A 15,140-nucleotide genomic window follows, 5' to 3' on the forward strand; every position below is an offset into this window, starting at 1 on the left:
TCACAACCAGGGTGAGGAGACCTTTAATGACAGCACTTAAGAACAGCGGTGGCCCCTCAGGAAGCTCCCCGCTGCCCGCAGCTGTCCTTGTCTTTGCCCACCCGTGGCTTCACCTCCCCCCGGAGTGCCTGACCGGCTCGAGCGTGGATGCTGGGAGGTGAGGAGCTGCTCTCCCAGGCCAGGGGATGGTGGGCTGTGGTCGTCACGCTGGGGGCGGGGGCGGGGGTGGAGGGTCTCCGGGCCAGGAGGGGGGCGCGGGTGCTACTCGGCCCCCCCACGGTGCCCAGGCTGCCCTCATGACCGAGGACCGTCCGGCCCAGCGTCCGTGGCCAAGACTGACCGTCCCCGGGCCACTGGTCGCCCCAACCCTGTCTTAATGCTACCCCAGGAGCGCCTGGCAGAGCCCAGGCCTCTCCTCCATCCTGCCCCACCTCACACATGCACACGGCAGCAGGGCTGGGCCACTCAGCAGGGAGGTGGGTCTGGTCAAGGGGCCCCGGAGCTGCGAGCTGGGGACGTAAGCTGGCCCACCCACACCAGCCTGGTGCAGGCCGGGCGGCACACGGAGCACATCCGGCCCCTTCACCACCCCTGACGGACATCACTAATTCATCACTGACTGCCAGGGCGACCTTCGTATCTTGCATGTATCTAAGCAGTTGGTACCCGGTGATTCCTGGCCCGCTCCACTGTCCTGCGCACAGGGCAGGCCCCTGGGCACAGGGCTGAGTCTGGGGCACACCCAGGAGGCATTTCGGCCCTAGCCTGCCGCTTGGTCACAGGCTGGGTAAAGCACTGCCCTGTCGTCCCAGCGTGGCTGTGTGTCCACGCACCATCCGGCTCTACGCAACAGTGTCTGTGTCCGTTTGGGGGTACTGAGGCTTGCCGAAGCCCACATCTTCAAGCCTAGAAAGTGCTGCTCAGGGTTAGATTCTCCGGCTGGGAGAATCCCACCTCCCAGGTCACCACCCCCTGTCCCAGCCTCAGTTTCTCCACCTGCTCCCAGGAGAGTCCGAATTCCTCCATCTCCTCGGCAGTCCCAACAGGGTGTGGACCCCAAGGGAGACAGCTGCACCAGGAGGGGAAACAAAGTGACTTTCCGGGTGCATGTTTAAGCCAGGAGCCCTGGTCTGGAGGGAGGAGGGCTGGGCCCAGACACCCCCAGACCAAGGGGTCAGGGAGGCATTGGGGCTAGGGGCCCCCCAAAGTCACACGGAAGGCTTCCCAGAGATGGGCGCGGGAGCCGGACTGGGCTAGGCAGCAGGGCTGCTGGGCAGAGGACAAGGCAGCAGGTGCTCCCGGGGCAGGGGCCCCGCGGGGTGACTGCAAGCCCAGCAGCTGGACTCTTCCCAGGACCCTGGGGAGCTGCAGAGGGTGGATGATCTGGATGGGGCTGTGAGCTGGGCGTCAGGGGGACCCTTCAGGCCGACTGGAGGCACCGCAGCCACCCAGCCGCCCCTTGGTCCCCACCCTGGCCCAGGGCCCACCCAGTGCCTTAAGCTGCCCCCAACCCCCACCCCATCCTTTTCCTGCCCTTGGCTGTGGAGGCTAAGAATAGATCCTCCCTGCCTGGCCCCCACCGGAAACCAGCCCTGGGGGGCGCATCCTGAGCCTGGCCTCTGTTCCCACCATCTGGCCTCCCTAGCCTCCCTAGCTGACTGGGGCGGGGTTGGGGAGGGAGGCCCGGAGGTGGTGGAAGCCAGAGCTGTGTGCAAATCCCACCCACACGTGGCCTTGGATGCCTCATTTCCTCCCTCTGGACCTCCGATTCCCCTTCTTCTTTTTTTTTTTTTTTTAAGATTTTATGTTTTTAAGTTACATCCACACCTAATGTGGGGCTGGAAGTCACAACCCTGAGATCAAGAGTCGTGTGCTCTACCGACTGAGCCGGCCAGGCGCCCCTCAGGCTCCCCATCTTCCCCCCCCCCCCCTCCACTGCCTTGCAGAGTTGCGGTGCTGCCCAGACTCCGTGCAGGTCGAGTGCCCCTCTCTGACGCCTGCTGTGGCCGTTTCCCAGAAAGGACCCTGTCCTTGTTATCTCGGGCAGAGGAAGTGGGAAGGGAGCAGCGTCCCTCAAGTCCCCCCCGACATCTGTAGCCCCAGCTCCACATCCTCTTTCCACCACATCTGCCTTCCTTGCAATTCCCCAAAGCCTCACGCTCCCTCTCCTCCCCAAAGTTTTAAATGTAATTTCTGCCACAACCATATCTCTCTGACCCAGGGGACTCTTATTCATCCTACAAAGCCCCAGTTCTCATACCTTCTTCCCTCAGGATGCCTTCCTGGCTCACCTCTGGGCCGCCCTAAGCCCTGTCACTTCCTCTGGCCCCAGGCTGACCACAGGGGACTGGACTCTGTCCAGCTCTTTCTCCAGCGGGAAGGCATCTTCAAGGGCAGATCTGATGCAGAATTGTCCACCACATGGACCAGGACACAGAGTTGCTCTTGAAGAGGGTTGGGGGTAGCAGGACTGCTTGGGAGAGCACGGCTTTACAAAGGAGGGGGTCTTAGAGCCAGGACTCTGCCAGATGCATAAGAGTTGGGGAGACCCCTTAGCAAGGAGGAGAAGTTAGGGTTAACCACCAGATCCTCAGCGCCTCAGACAATGGAATAGGACAGGGGAGGGGCCGCCTGGAAGGACACAGGGTGTGTGCTAAGGCCCGGAGGCTGGAAGGATGGTAGGGTGGGGAGCCAGAAAAGGGGTATTAGGACACGCAGGATGGGGGGAGGGGGCAGAAGCACGTCCTCCTCACTCAGAGCCAGACCTCCTATGTCCTTCCCAGGCCCCCGGGGACTGGGTGGGGCAGGGTCAAGGCCAAACCAGCTAGTCCTGGCCCACTGCAGGCCCTAACTTAGGGCCAGTGAGGCCCAGGGTCACCCCTTCACTCCAAAATCCTGCCCTCCATGCGGCTTCAGAGGCTGAGCTCAGGCCTGTGGACCCCGTTCGCCCACCTGAGGCCCAACCTCACTTTCCTCCAGCGCAGTGCAGCCTCTGGGGGCTTTTGCTCCAGCCGCGCCCAGCCTGGTCACCCTCTGCTTTTGTGGCTGATGAGACCCTGGCCCAGAGCCCTGGGTCTGGGGGTCTTCAAGGATGCCAGCCCTGCCTGGGAGCCCTTTGCCAAGCCCCGCTCCCAGTTCCCTGGGCTCACCCTCACTCCCTCCCAGGGTGACTGGCCTGGGATTCCTTCTCCATCCGTCACAGGGGTTAGGGATGGAGGGGGATGGGGGACCGACCTCCTCACCCCCCTGCAGGGGGCTCTGTAGGGGCTTGCCTTCTCCAGCTCCACTGCCATCTTCAAGCCTTTGTCCTCACAGGACCCTCACCCTGGGACGCCAGATCCTCCACCACGGCCAGTGGACCTGCTCCGGGAAAGCCTGTCTCGGCAGGATGCCCACAAAGCTGCTCCCTGAGAATGTTGGCGCCCCTCCCCTCTAAACAGACCTGCATTGATTGGGTACCTAATTGTGTGCCAGGCCCCAGCCCACCAGGTTCACCAGCTTGGAGCCCTGGGCCCCTTGGGTGGGGGTCTGGGCGCCTAGGGGGCTGATTCTGCCCGCGGGCTCCGTCCCGCCCCTGCCGGCCTTGGGTGCTGCCCAGATGGTGAATAATGCGGGGCCGGGAGGCGGGAGCGCAAACAGGGGGCCCGGCTCAGGCGGGTCCGGGGCCGAAGGCTCCCGAGTGGGCGGGCGCCGGCCACCCGCATCCCTGTCCCTGAGCCCAGGGGGACGCGCCCACCCCTCCCCCAGGCGGCTGCGCGAGTTCCCGGGAGGGCTGGGGGGTACCCACTGACCCCCATCAACCAGGCCGTGCCAGAGGGGCGTGGCCAGTGCAGGGGGCGGGGCCGGTAGAGACGGACGAGAGACAGAGAGACAAGGACAGGGCGCGGGCTGCGGAGCGGAGCCCCCGGCTTGGGCTATTTTTAGCCCCCTCGGACCCCCCCTTCCGGGCCGCGAAGGCTCGTCGCCCCTCCTCCAGCCCCAGAGCACCTCGCGCACCCCAGCGTCCAGAGCTGCCGTGCCCTCCGTCTGTTCCCTCTGAGGACGTGGCAGCGCCGGGGTCCTCTGGGCGGCCCGCCCCTGGCCGTGACTCGGTTTCCCCGGGGGCCCCGGGAGGCCGGACCGCCCCACTCCCCGCTCCGCCCTCCCAGGCCTGGGCCCGGCGCCCGCCCGCGGGGCTCCGTGACAGGGGCGGCCCCAGCGCGTCCCACCGATCATCGTGTCCAGGTGAGGCTGGGCCCCCAGGTTAGGGGCGGGGCGTGAGAGCGGGCAGGGTGTGTCCCGCGGTGGCCCGCCCTGCTGTGGGTGTGTCCCCCTGGGCCGGTCCCGCGGCCCGGTGCTGGGTGTCCCGGGTGTCGTCGTCGAGAGCGGGTCTGTGTCCGCAGGGGGCGGTTGCGCCCCCCGCTGTCCGCCCTGGGCCCGTCCCAGTGTGGCTGAGGACGTGCTGCGTGTGCGGTTCCCTGGCTGGGCGCTGGGCTGCTCGGCTTTGATGTGGCAGGAAGGGTGCGAGGCGCTGGGTGTGGTCGTGAGCAAGTGTATGCGTGCACATGCAATGGTGGGTCTCAGCACAAGTCCAGACGATCTAACTCGCTGTCCCTCCGAAACCACGGCCAAGGGCTCCGGGGCCTGTCCCTCACCCCACACCCGCCCTCCTGTGCAGCCCCCCTGCCAGCCGAGTGGTGAGCCCTGAGGGCACCCATTGTACAGATAGGGAAACGGAGGCTCACAGGGGTCCCCTGAGTCAGGGCCGAGGCGGGGCTCAGACCTGGTTGGGCTGACTGTGGAGGCCCCACTCTGCGCCCTCTGAGGTGGCGGCCGGGTCGGTGTCACAAACAGGAAAAGTTCCCGGAAATTAAGCCTTGTGGGCTGGTGAGGGGAGGCAGAGGCAGGCTTGGGGACTGACAGGGGCCCTGCCCCTAGGTGTGTGTCTCCGCGGGCGTCTGTGGGCCTCCGCCGTGGGCCTGCGAGGAAGCATCAGGCTGGCCTGGCCCCTGCAGCTTCGTGCCAAAGGGCGGCGGCGGTCACTTGGCCAGCGTTCACAGGACTCAGCAGATGTGCTGGGGGCCGCCGCGGGGCTGCCCCCCATGCACACGGCCAGCCAGGAGATAAGCCCAGAGCGCGCCAGGAGCCGGGGGCGCCGCGGAGGCAGAGGCTCAGTGGGAGCAGGTCAGGCCTGGGGAGGCCAGCCAGAATGCCAGCAGGCGACTTAGTGTCCCCGTTGTCTGCATTTCGCAGAGTGGGGCACACTGAGGCTTGGCGGTGGCAGATCAGGGGCTCCAGTCCGAGTTTGTGGGAGCTCAGCGTCGCCCCTGCGGGGAGTCTGGGTGGGCCTGGAGACAGGCGGCCTCGCAAGCCAGGGGATGGAGTGTTGAGCGGGAGACGGACGTGTTGAGAGATGGCTGGCTCCCCAGAGCGGGAGGAGGAGAGCGGGGCCAGTGGTGACCAACAGGCAGAGGAGGGGCCTGGCACTTGGGAACCAGAGATCACATTCCACGGGGTGGGGCTGGGCTTGGGAGGGCTCGGACTGGAGGGTGTCTGTGCCTCTGAGGCAGGATGGAACCCCCCATGGCCCAGCCTCACCCAGGAGGGCTGATGAGAACTGAGTGTCACACATCCTCCAGGAAGGAGCCAGGAGCTGAGACCCAGGTTCTGGATCCCAGGACTCAGCCACATTCCCATCAAAGTTCTGGAACCTCGGCTCCTTGGAATTCTGGACTCGAGGCCTCCTGGGTTCCAGAACCAGGAGCTCATTGGAAGGACCAGAGCCCTGGTCCTTCAAAGCCCAAACCTCCCTGCTCTTGGGCCATGGAAGCCTGGGTTTGTCCAGCAAATCTGGGGTGGGATTCTGGGACCCGTGCCTCCCATGAGGCACAGAGAGGGAGATGGATTCCCCCTGAGGGCCACACAGGGCTGATTCTGGACCTCACGCTATGTTGACAGTCCCCTGCAGGGTGAGGGCCCTGCCATCCCTCCCAGCCAATTTGGGAGGGGATAGGAGGCCTTGCCAGGGGCCCCTACAGGCCTAGCCCGTGTGCCAGGGAACTTGAGACGACCGCTATCACCTGAACCTGGGGTGGGGTGTGGGTGGGACTGGAAACTACGGGCGTGGCCAGAGGGAGTCATGCAAGTTTCCAGCCTCCCCTGGAGCCAAGGGCTCTGGGTCACAGGTTTGTTCCCAGACAGGGGAGGCATGAGGCGGGCTCAGAGTGTGTGACCCTCGGTGAATGAGAAGTGCATGAGCTCCCACACAGGGTTGGGGCCGTGAGCCCTAGGAGGAGCTGGTGGTCACTCCAGGCTGAGGTCGGGGCAGTGGCCCAAGCACAGCCCAAGTCCCCAGGAAGTTTCAGAAACAGTGCATACCAGCTCTCGAGGGAGAGGGTGCCCGGGCCTAGAGGAATCCAAATGCAGGCCAAATCTGTGATGGCACAGAGCATGCCACTGCTCTGCGGTGGAGGGTAAGATAGAGGTCACCGTGGACCCCACGCAGCTGCCCGCCTCTCTCCGGGCCTCGTTTTCTCACTCCAGGCCCCACCCCGCCCAAGGGGCAGTGGCTTTGGCTCTCGGCCTGGGAGGACAGCTCAGTGCAGTTGTCAGGGGCTGAATAATTTATGAGGAGCGATAAGGAGCCGCTGAGCAGAGGGGCCAGGCCAAGCATCGGTTAGCAAGATGGGGAGCGAGGGCCAGCGTGATGGGAGCGCCCACAGAGGGCTAAGCCCTGTACTCAGCTCATTCCCATCATCCGCCCCATTTTACAGAAAGGAAACTGGAGCTCACAGCAGGGCCAGTGAGAGGGTTCGTGGCAAGGCCTGGATTCAAATCTGACCAGACCCGCTTTTTAGAAAATTCTGTCCCTTGGAGAAAATTCCAGTGATGGCGACCCTCCACACCCACGGCCCCCATCCTCCCTCTGACTAGCAGGCCTACGAATCATTTACACACACTTACCCACAAGGCCTGGATTTGCATCTCAGATCAACTCAGGCCAGGATGCGGGACTTGGACCCCCTCTGCCAAATGGGGGCCGTAGTAGGAGCTTTCTGAGCTCTAAGTGCCTGGCACCTGCGTCCTGCCCACGCCCGCCCACCTGTGCCCGCTCGGCCCTCCCCCCGGGGCAGCCTCACTGGCCACACAGGGACACCTGCGGTGTGGACACAGGGCAGGAGGCCAGGAACCCACCAGCTAGGCCCCAGCCCACCCCCTGATGGCCTCTCTGGTGTGTCCTTCTCGGGCACTGGGAGCTGTTCTCTGAATGGTCGCTCCTTTTATTTCTACGTGACATCCCCACAACTGGTCTATCTGTCCACACTCGCGGCAGCTGGGCCCCAGCGTCTCCAGTGTCCTTCCACAGCCCCACAGGGTAACAGGTCTCTCTTGCTGCCATTTATAGCTCGTCCCAGGGGAGTCTGTCACTCCAAATGAGCTGGGGTTTTTCTGTTGTTCCCAGAATGGAACTGGACTTCTGGGTTTATTTCTCATTATAAAAACAATGCCATGAAAACGGGGGAGGGGGGGCGGGGAAGAATACACACGATCCCAACATGGGCAAGGCAGCATCTTCCAAAAAGGCTGAAGGTGTCGGGCCTCCCACGTCTATGTGGCGCAATCGTGACCCGGAGGCTGACCTTAGAGCCAGTGTGAGAGCCCGTGACCTCTGGCCGCCCGCCCGCTGCCCTCCTCACCTTGGACGCATCCCATCTCCCAGCGGCTGAAATCTGTCCTGGATTCTGCAGTCGGCCAAGGGCTCAGCTGGGTGACAAGCGGGGCCATGGAGCCCAGAGAGAAGAAATCATTTGCCTGGGATCACGCAGGGGGTGCCAGGACTGTGGTTCCAGCCCAGAGTTTCTTGGTTCTTCTCTGTGACCCAGAAAAGACCCTGGGTGTTCTCCGGGGGGCCATGGAGCAGACAGCGCGGGTCCTCACCCTTGTGGGTCACTGAGTCCAGGGCAGGACAGAGCTGGAGGCAGTAGAAGTAGTAATACTGAGTGCGGAGTGAGATGAGTCAGGACAGGCTTCTTCAAAGAGGGGATATTTGAACTGGGCCGTTGAAGATGGTGTAGGAGTTCGCCAGGCCCACTCCGATAAAAATACACAATGAATCACCAGCAGATCTTTTCTCTGCTCCCCCAGGTGTGCCTGAGCCAGCGCCAGTTCTCCCCACCTGCAGCCCCGGCCCGATGGGGTGGTGACCCTCCCCTCCCCGCTCCAGCGCCATGTGGCCCAACGGCACTTCCCTGGGGCCCTGTTTCCGGCCAACCAACATCACGCTGGAAGAGCGGCGCCTGATCGCCTCTCCCTGGTTCGCCGCCTCCTTCTGCCTGGTGGGCCTGGCGTCCAACCTGCTGGCCCTGAGCGTGCTGGCGGGTGCGCGGCAGGGCAGTTCACACGCCCGGTCCTCCTTCCTCACCTTCCTCTGCGGCCTGGTGCTCACCGACTTCATGGGGCTGCTGGTCACCGGCGTGATCGTGGTGTCCCAGCACGCCATCCTCTTCGACTGGCACGCGGTGGACCCCAGCTGCCGCCTCTGCCAGTTCATGGGCGTCATCATGGTCTTCTTCGGCCTCTGCCCGTTGTTGCTGGGGGCAGCCATGGCCTCGGAGCGCTACCTGGGCATCACCCGGCCTTTCTCGCGCCCCACGGTGGCCTCGCAGCGCCGGGCCTGGGCCACGGTGGGGCTGGTGTGGGCGTCGGCGCTGGCGCTGGGCCTGCTGCCCCTGTTGGGTGTGGGCCGTTACACAGTGCAGTACCCCGGCTCCTGGTGCTTCCTCACGCTCGGCGCCCAGCCCGGGGATGTGGCCTTCGGCCTGCTGTTCACGCTCCTCGGCAGCTTCTCGGTCGGGCTGTCCTTCCTGCTCAACACTATCAGCGTGGCCACTCTCTGCCACGTCTACCATGGGCAGGAGGCCGCCCAGCAACGCCCGCGGGACTGCGAGGTCGAGATGATGGCTCAGCTCATGGGCATCATGGTGGTGGCCAGCTTCTGCTGGATGCCGCTGCTGGTGAGTGGCAGGTGGGGGCTCTGCTCGGGGCTCCTGCCACCCTTGGTGACTGGGCTCCAGCTCATCCACAGTGGGTTTATTTATTTATTTTTAAAGATTTTACTTATTTGAAAGAGAGAGAGCGCAAGCAGGGGGAGGGGGAGAGGGAGAGGGAGAAGCAGACTCCCCGCTGAGCAGGGAGCCCGACGCGGGGCTCGATCCCAGGACCCTGAGATCATGACCTGAACCGAAGGCAGACGCTTAACCGACTGAGCCTCCCAGGCGCCCCTCCACAAGGGATTTAAACCCTCAGGTTCTCCTCTACCCAAGAAAACATGGGCACAGACCCGTGTTTGAGTATCCTTCCTTGAGGAGCTCGTGAACAAGACACAGATGACCTCCAAACTGGGTGGCAGGGCTGGGATGCCCGGGGAGGGACTCCAAGGTTCTATCGGGTATCGGAGAAAGTCTTCCAGAGAAGGGGCATTGGGGCTGGGGTTTTGAAGGATACACAGGAGTTTACCTATGAAACAAAACCAAGGAAGGCATTCTAGGTAGTATCACTGAATCATCAAACATTTCCTGAGTCTACTTTGTGCCTAGTTCTAGGCTGAAACCCACTCTGCCCAGATTTTCCGAGTCAGGAGAGCTTGGCTGAAGTCCTTCCACTGATTAGTGTAGTTAGCCATTTGGGGTGGCTCTTTTTCCATTTCTGATTCGATCAGGACACGTCTGGAGTCTGAAGTCAGACACTCGGTTTCCAGCCCATGTCCAACAAGGACTTTGCTGCATGACTCTGGCTCTGGGCTCCCCTCCTCCAGCCTTGGTGTCTGATCATGGGGATTAAAAAGGTGTCTGCCCTTCCGAGTGATGGTGAACTCATTAATCATCTGCTCCTTCCACAAACATTTCATGAGTGACCCCTATGTTCCAGGCTCTGGTCTAGACACTGAGGACGCAGCAGAGAACAGAAGTGACAGAGATCCTTCCAGGAGCTCTTGCCAGTGGGGAAGGCAGACCATAAATATAGCCTATGGATGCAGGAAGCGGTAATTAGTAGGAAGTGAAAAGAACTAGAACAAAAACCAGACCTGCAGGGGTGGCAGATTCGTTCAGTTGGAGGAGCATGCGACTCTTCAGCTCGGGGTTATGAGTTCGAGCCCCCCGTTGGGTGTAGAAATGACTTAAAAATAAAATCTTAAAAAAAAAAAAAACCCTGCAAAAAGAGAGATCAAAAATTTGTTTTTTTGCTTTTGCTCTGGGTTTTTTGTTTTGCTAAGAATTTTTTACAAACGTTAAGTGGTCAGAGAGAAAGTGCAAAGAAGCATCATATTTTGATATTTTGTGACACGTGACAAGGACATGGAATTCAGATTTCCACATCCAGAAATAAAGTCCTGTTAGAACACAGCCACACCCATGTGCTTCCTTGTCGCTTTGAGACTGCACGGCCCTTGAAGAAAAAGTGTACCACCAAAGGGGCCCCAAGAGTCATTTCACGATTCAGGGAGATTCTACCTGGGATGCCTTCCTGGGTTTTATCTAGCAGTGAAACTCCTACCCATGCTTCAGAGCCCCAGCTCCAATGGTTCAGAGCAGAACAGGGCCCATTCTGGGCGTCCTAAGAGACTGGGGCAGATCATGGTCAGGGACTTCTCGGTGAAGGTGACATTTGAGCAAAGACATGGTGGAGGTGAGGAAGTGAACTGTGTGTGGAGATCTGGGGGTGGGAGCATTCCAGGAAGAGGGCACAGCACATGCAAAGGCCCTGGGGCAGGACCCTGCCTGGCATATTGGAAGATCAATGAGGAGGAGCAGAGTAGGTGAGGGAGAGAGAGGGAGGAGGGGAGGGTGGGGAGGGGATAGGTCGTGCGGGGCCTAGGGGACCGCAGGGAGGATGTGGGCTTTTCCACCCAGGAGGTGGGAGCCCTGGAGGACTGTGGGCAGAGGAGGGTGGGACCTGACTCAGGTGCTGCCCAATAAATATTAAGAGTAATAATAATAGGGGTGCCTGGGTGGCTCAGTCGGTTGAGCGTCTGCCTTCGGCTCAGGTCATGATCCCAGGGTCCTGGGATCGAGCCCGCATCGGGCTTCCTGCTCCTTGGGGAGCCTGCTTCTCCCTCTCCCTCTGCCTGCCGCTCCCCCTGCTTGTGCTCTCTCTGTCAATATAAATAAATAAAAATCTTAAAAAAAAAAAAGTAATAATAATAATAAGTGAATATGTAAATACCCTCAGATCCATGAGAACAGGCCTGGGAAGGGCACCCCAAGGACAGGACAAGAGCACATTTGCCAGCCAGAAGCAGCATTCTGTGGCTGTGGCCCCCGTGGGAACCCATCAGTGCCAGCAGCTGGGACCCACCCCAGGAACCGGCTCCTTCCCTCCCCTGGAGATGCACACGCCTGTCACCTCACAAGGACCCTGACCTCCAGCAGACTCGTCCATGCTGCTGCACATCGCTCTCCTCCCTGCCCCCCAGGGACGCCCAGAATGGGCTCTGTCCTGCTCTGAACCATTGGAGCTGGGGCTTTGAAGCATGAATAGGAGTTTACTCACCAGGCATAAGGGAGAAGGCGTCCCTTCCCTTAGGTAGAAGCGCTGAATCATTAAAAAAAACCCTGAGTCCCCTTTGTGGGCAAACTTTTCCATAAAGGGCCATATGGTAAATATTTTTATTTTATTTATTTTTTTTTTAAAGATTTTTATTTATTTATTTGACAGAGAGAGAGATAGTGAGAGCAGGAACACAAGCAGGGGGAGTGGGAAAGGGAGAAGCAGGCTTCTGGCCGAGCAGGGAACCCGATGCGGGGCTTGATCCCAGGACCCCGGGATCATGACCTGAGCCGAAGGCAGATGCTTAACGACTGAGCCACCCACGTGCTAAATATTTTAAATGTGGCGTGTGTCACAGACACTCAGCTCTGCTGGCCCATCGGGGCAGGAAAGCAGCCACCAGAGGCAAATGGGCGTGGCTGTGTGTCTGTAGGACTCCATGTGTGGACACCGGGATTTGAATCTTGTGTCATTTTCACCTGTCACAAATGCCCCCCTTGCGAGTTTTTCTCCCACTATTGGCACCAGTAAAATCATTCTTAACAAAACAAAAAGCCAAATGAAAAGACAAGGCAAACAAAACAGAAAGAGGTGGAAGGCCAGATTTGGCCCACGACCAGCCCCTGCCCTAAAGCCTCCCCGGGCTCCCCACTGCCCCAGAAGATAGGCCCACAGACACTGCCTTCAAACTTGCCTGGGGAACCCCTGTGTGCCAAGCGGCTTCTGCCCCCAGGTCAGCTCCGGCGCCCACTCTGCCTCCCACGGGGCCCTCCTCGCTCCCCCCATCATGGCTCTGTCACCCCCACCCGCACGCTGGGACTGCCTTGCCACCATGCTGGCGGGGCTGCAAGCCTGTGCCAGAGGGACCTGGTCTGTTGTGGCTGGTGCAGTGTCCCCAGCTTTGCCCAGCACGCAGTAGGTGCTCAGGAAACAGTAAGATAATTTTTTTAAGATTTTTTTTTTAAAGATTTTATTTATTTGACACAGAGAGAGAAAGAGAGCACAAGCAGGACGAGCAGCAGGGAGAGGGAGAGGGAGAAGCAGACTCCCCGCTGAGCAGGGAGCCCAAGGCGGGGCTCGATCCCAGGACCCTGGGATCACGACCTGAGCCGAAGGCAAACGCTTAACTGACTGAGCCACCCAGGCACCCCTAAAAAGATCTTATTTTTAACTAATCTCTACGCCCAGCGTGGGGTTTGAACTCACAACCCCAAGATCAAGAATTGCACAGTCCACCGACTGAGCCAGCCAGGTGCCCCAACATGAATATAATTTCACCATAATCATTTATTTTAATATAATACTTTACTCAATATGAATTATAATTATACTTGACAATATAAAATTTAATTATAGTTATAAAATATACATTATAACTATCACATTGTTATTGTATTATAATTCATATTTAATTATATAAATTATATAGTTATAATGGTAATATTATATAATTTTAAATACTATATAATATATAGCTCCAATATATTACAATAATGATAATTAACAATATATTAATTGTTAAATAATTAATTTCTTACATAATATTTGTAAATAACATATGACATATGCCATACTAAACATAAATTTCAAAAGTAATAAAAATGAATAATTCAATATACAAATGTAATACAGAATTATTTAATATAAAACCATGTCATGAAATTATATAAAATATAAGTTTTAATATAATATAAAATTATTTAAAATAAAACATATAGGGCGCCTGGGTGGCTCAATCGGTTGACTATCTGCCTTCGGCTCAGGTCACGATCCTGGGGTCCTGGGATCGAGTCCCGCATCGGGCTCCCTGCTCTGAGGGGACCCTGCCTCTCCCTCTGCCTCTCTCTCTCTCTCTCTCATAAATAAATAAATAAAATCTTTAAAAAAATAAATAAAATAAAACATAGAATATAAAAATTAAATATTTAGTGTGCAATTGAATAGTATAGTTTTTTTTTTTAAGATTTTATTTATTTATTATTTGAGAGAGAGAATGAGAGAGAGAGAGAGAGCATGAGAGGGGTAGTCAGAGGGAGAAGCAGACTCCCCGCCGAGCAGGGAGCCCGATGCGGGACTCGATCCCGGGACTCCAGGATCATGACCTGAGCCGAAGGCAGTCGCTTAACCGACTGAGCCACCCAGGCGCCCCTGAATAGTATATAGTTTTATATTGTAAAATGTTTATAAATGGTAACGTGTTTAAGAGGATAATAACGCGGGCAGTGACTCACCTGCCCACACCTGTGAGTCTTCTTTCCCACTGTGTTTACCTGCCCCCAGGACATGGGCAGGAAAACTGCGCTATTTTCCAGCCACATCAACAGAAGCTCAGAGAGGTTGGGCAGCCCTCCCCAGGTCACACAGCAAGGCAGTGAGAGAAGTCCCCCCAATCTCGGCGGTGGGGGGGGTGTCTCGCAGGGGCTGCGGGGGCCCCGGCTAACTGCTCTGACCCCCGGCAGGTCTTCATCGCTCAAACGGTGCTGCGCAGCCCTCCCACCATGAGCCCCACGGGGCAGCTGTCCCGAGCCACCGAGCAGCAGCTGCTCATTTACCTGCGTGTGGCCACCTGGAACCAGATCCTCGACCCCTGGGTGTACATCCTGTTCCGCAGGGCCGTGATCCGGCGCCTCCACCCTCGCCTCAGCGCCAGGCCCAGGTCGCTGTCCCTGCAGCCACAGCTCACCCAGAGACGCACAGTGCAGTAGAGCCCAAGGGGGCGGCCGCACGGAAACCGCCCCCCAGCCGGCGCGTCCCTCCCGAGATCTCCCTCCTCCTTGACGGTCACAGCTGCCTGTTATGGGGTTCCAGGAGCTGGGAGTATCAGAAGGACCAAGCCTTTGAACGGCAGGATCGTGGGCTGTCCTCCATCAGCGTTGGGGACTCCCCAACTCTTCCCCATCCCCCTGCCCACCCCAGGAAGGGTGGGCAGGCATGTTGGGGGGGGTGTGAGGAAACGAGACTTGCAAACCTCCCCTTCCAGAAATCCTCTGGGAATGGGGGACTCCGAACCCTGACTTTGACCTGCTTCCTGGGGTACAGTTGATTCCCTTGGACACCCCAACCCGAGAAGCCTCTGCTTAGGAAATACTGAATGTGCACAGTCAACACACCCCCTCTCTTGCCAAAATATATCTTGGCCCCCCAGCCTTACTTTCGTTTGGGTCTGGGAGTCATCAGTCTTTAAAGTTGGCGCATCAGATCGCTGTTCCACCGTGTGCCCACGGCCAGCAGCTGGAGCAGAGCTGGGGGTGGGGCGGGGCAGAGGGGGGACCTGTTTTTTTTTTTTAAGATTTTATTGATTTATTTGACAGAGAGGGAGGCGGCGAGAGAGGGAACACAAGCAGGGGGAGTGGGAGAGAGAGAAGCAGGCTTCCCGCCGAGCAGGGAGCCCGATGCGGGGCTCGATCCCAGGACCCCGGGATCATGACCTGAGCTGAAGGCAGACGCCCAGTGACTGAGCCACCCAGGCACCCCTGGGGGTACCTGTTTTTTTCACTCAACGCTTCAGACTCCAGCGCCTTGAGCAAACAGCACCTGGCCCATAGTAGGTGCTCAATAAACATCAGTTGAAGGGACAGGTGATTGAGCCTTTGCAGGGCACCTGTATCACTTAG

At 58.8% G+C, this 15,140-nt stretch overlaps 1 protein-coding gene across 2 annotated transcripts; it reads left to right on the top strand.

The window, feature by feature from the left end:
• Nucleotides 1–20: 20 nt before the first annotated feature.
• Nucleotides 21–15,113, top strand: TBXA2R (thromboxane A2 receptor). Of its 2 annotated transcripts, XR_010406312.1 has the most exons (4): nt 3,462–4,224; nt 8,125–8,993; nt 11,209–11,635; nt 13,986–14,122. XR_010406312.1 is itself a non-coding variant. In XM_064574831.1 (3 exons), the coding sequence occupies exons 2-3, from the start codon at nt 8,208–8,210 to the stop codon at nt 14,229–14,231; spliced, it is 1,032 nt and encodes a 343-aa protein (XP_064430901.1). In that variant the 5' UTR covers nt 21–157; nt 8,125–8,207; the 3' UTR covers nt 14,232–15,113. The 2 variants fall into 2 exon arrangements, 1 of the variants encoding a protein (XP_064430901.1); XM_064574831.1 differs by lacking the exons at nt 3,462–4,224; nt 11,209–11,635 and adding an exon at nt 21–157 and having other exon boundaries at nt 13,986–15,113.
• The last annotated feature ends 27 nt before the right edge of the window (nt 15,114–15,140 follow it).

Source organism: Mirounga angustirostris, unplaced genomic scaffold (genome assembly GCF_029215605.1).
Source record: "Mirounga angustirostris isolate CCGP_5_RB_7025 unplaced genomic scaffold, mMirAng1.0.hap1 SCAF_1, whole genome shotgun sequence".
NCBI lineage: Eukaryota > Metazoa > Chordata > Mammalia > Carnivora > Phocidae > Mirounga > Mirounga angustirostris.

What these genes read in the sequence shown, in the direction of transcription:
- TBXA2R (XM_064574831.1), top strand. Translation starts at nt 8,208, where the DNA reads ATGTGGCCCAACGGCACTTCCCTGGGGCCCTGTTTCCGGCCAACCAAC. An exon ending in TCTGCTGGATGCCGCTGCTG is followed by an intron (nt 8,994 to 13,985) that starts GTGAGTGGCAGG and finishes GACCCCCGGCAG; the next exon opens with GTCTTCATCGCTCAAACGGT.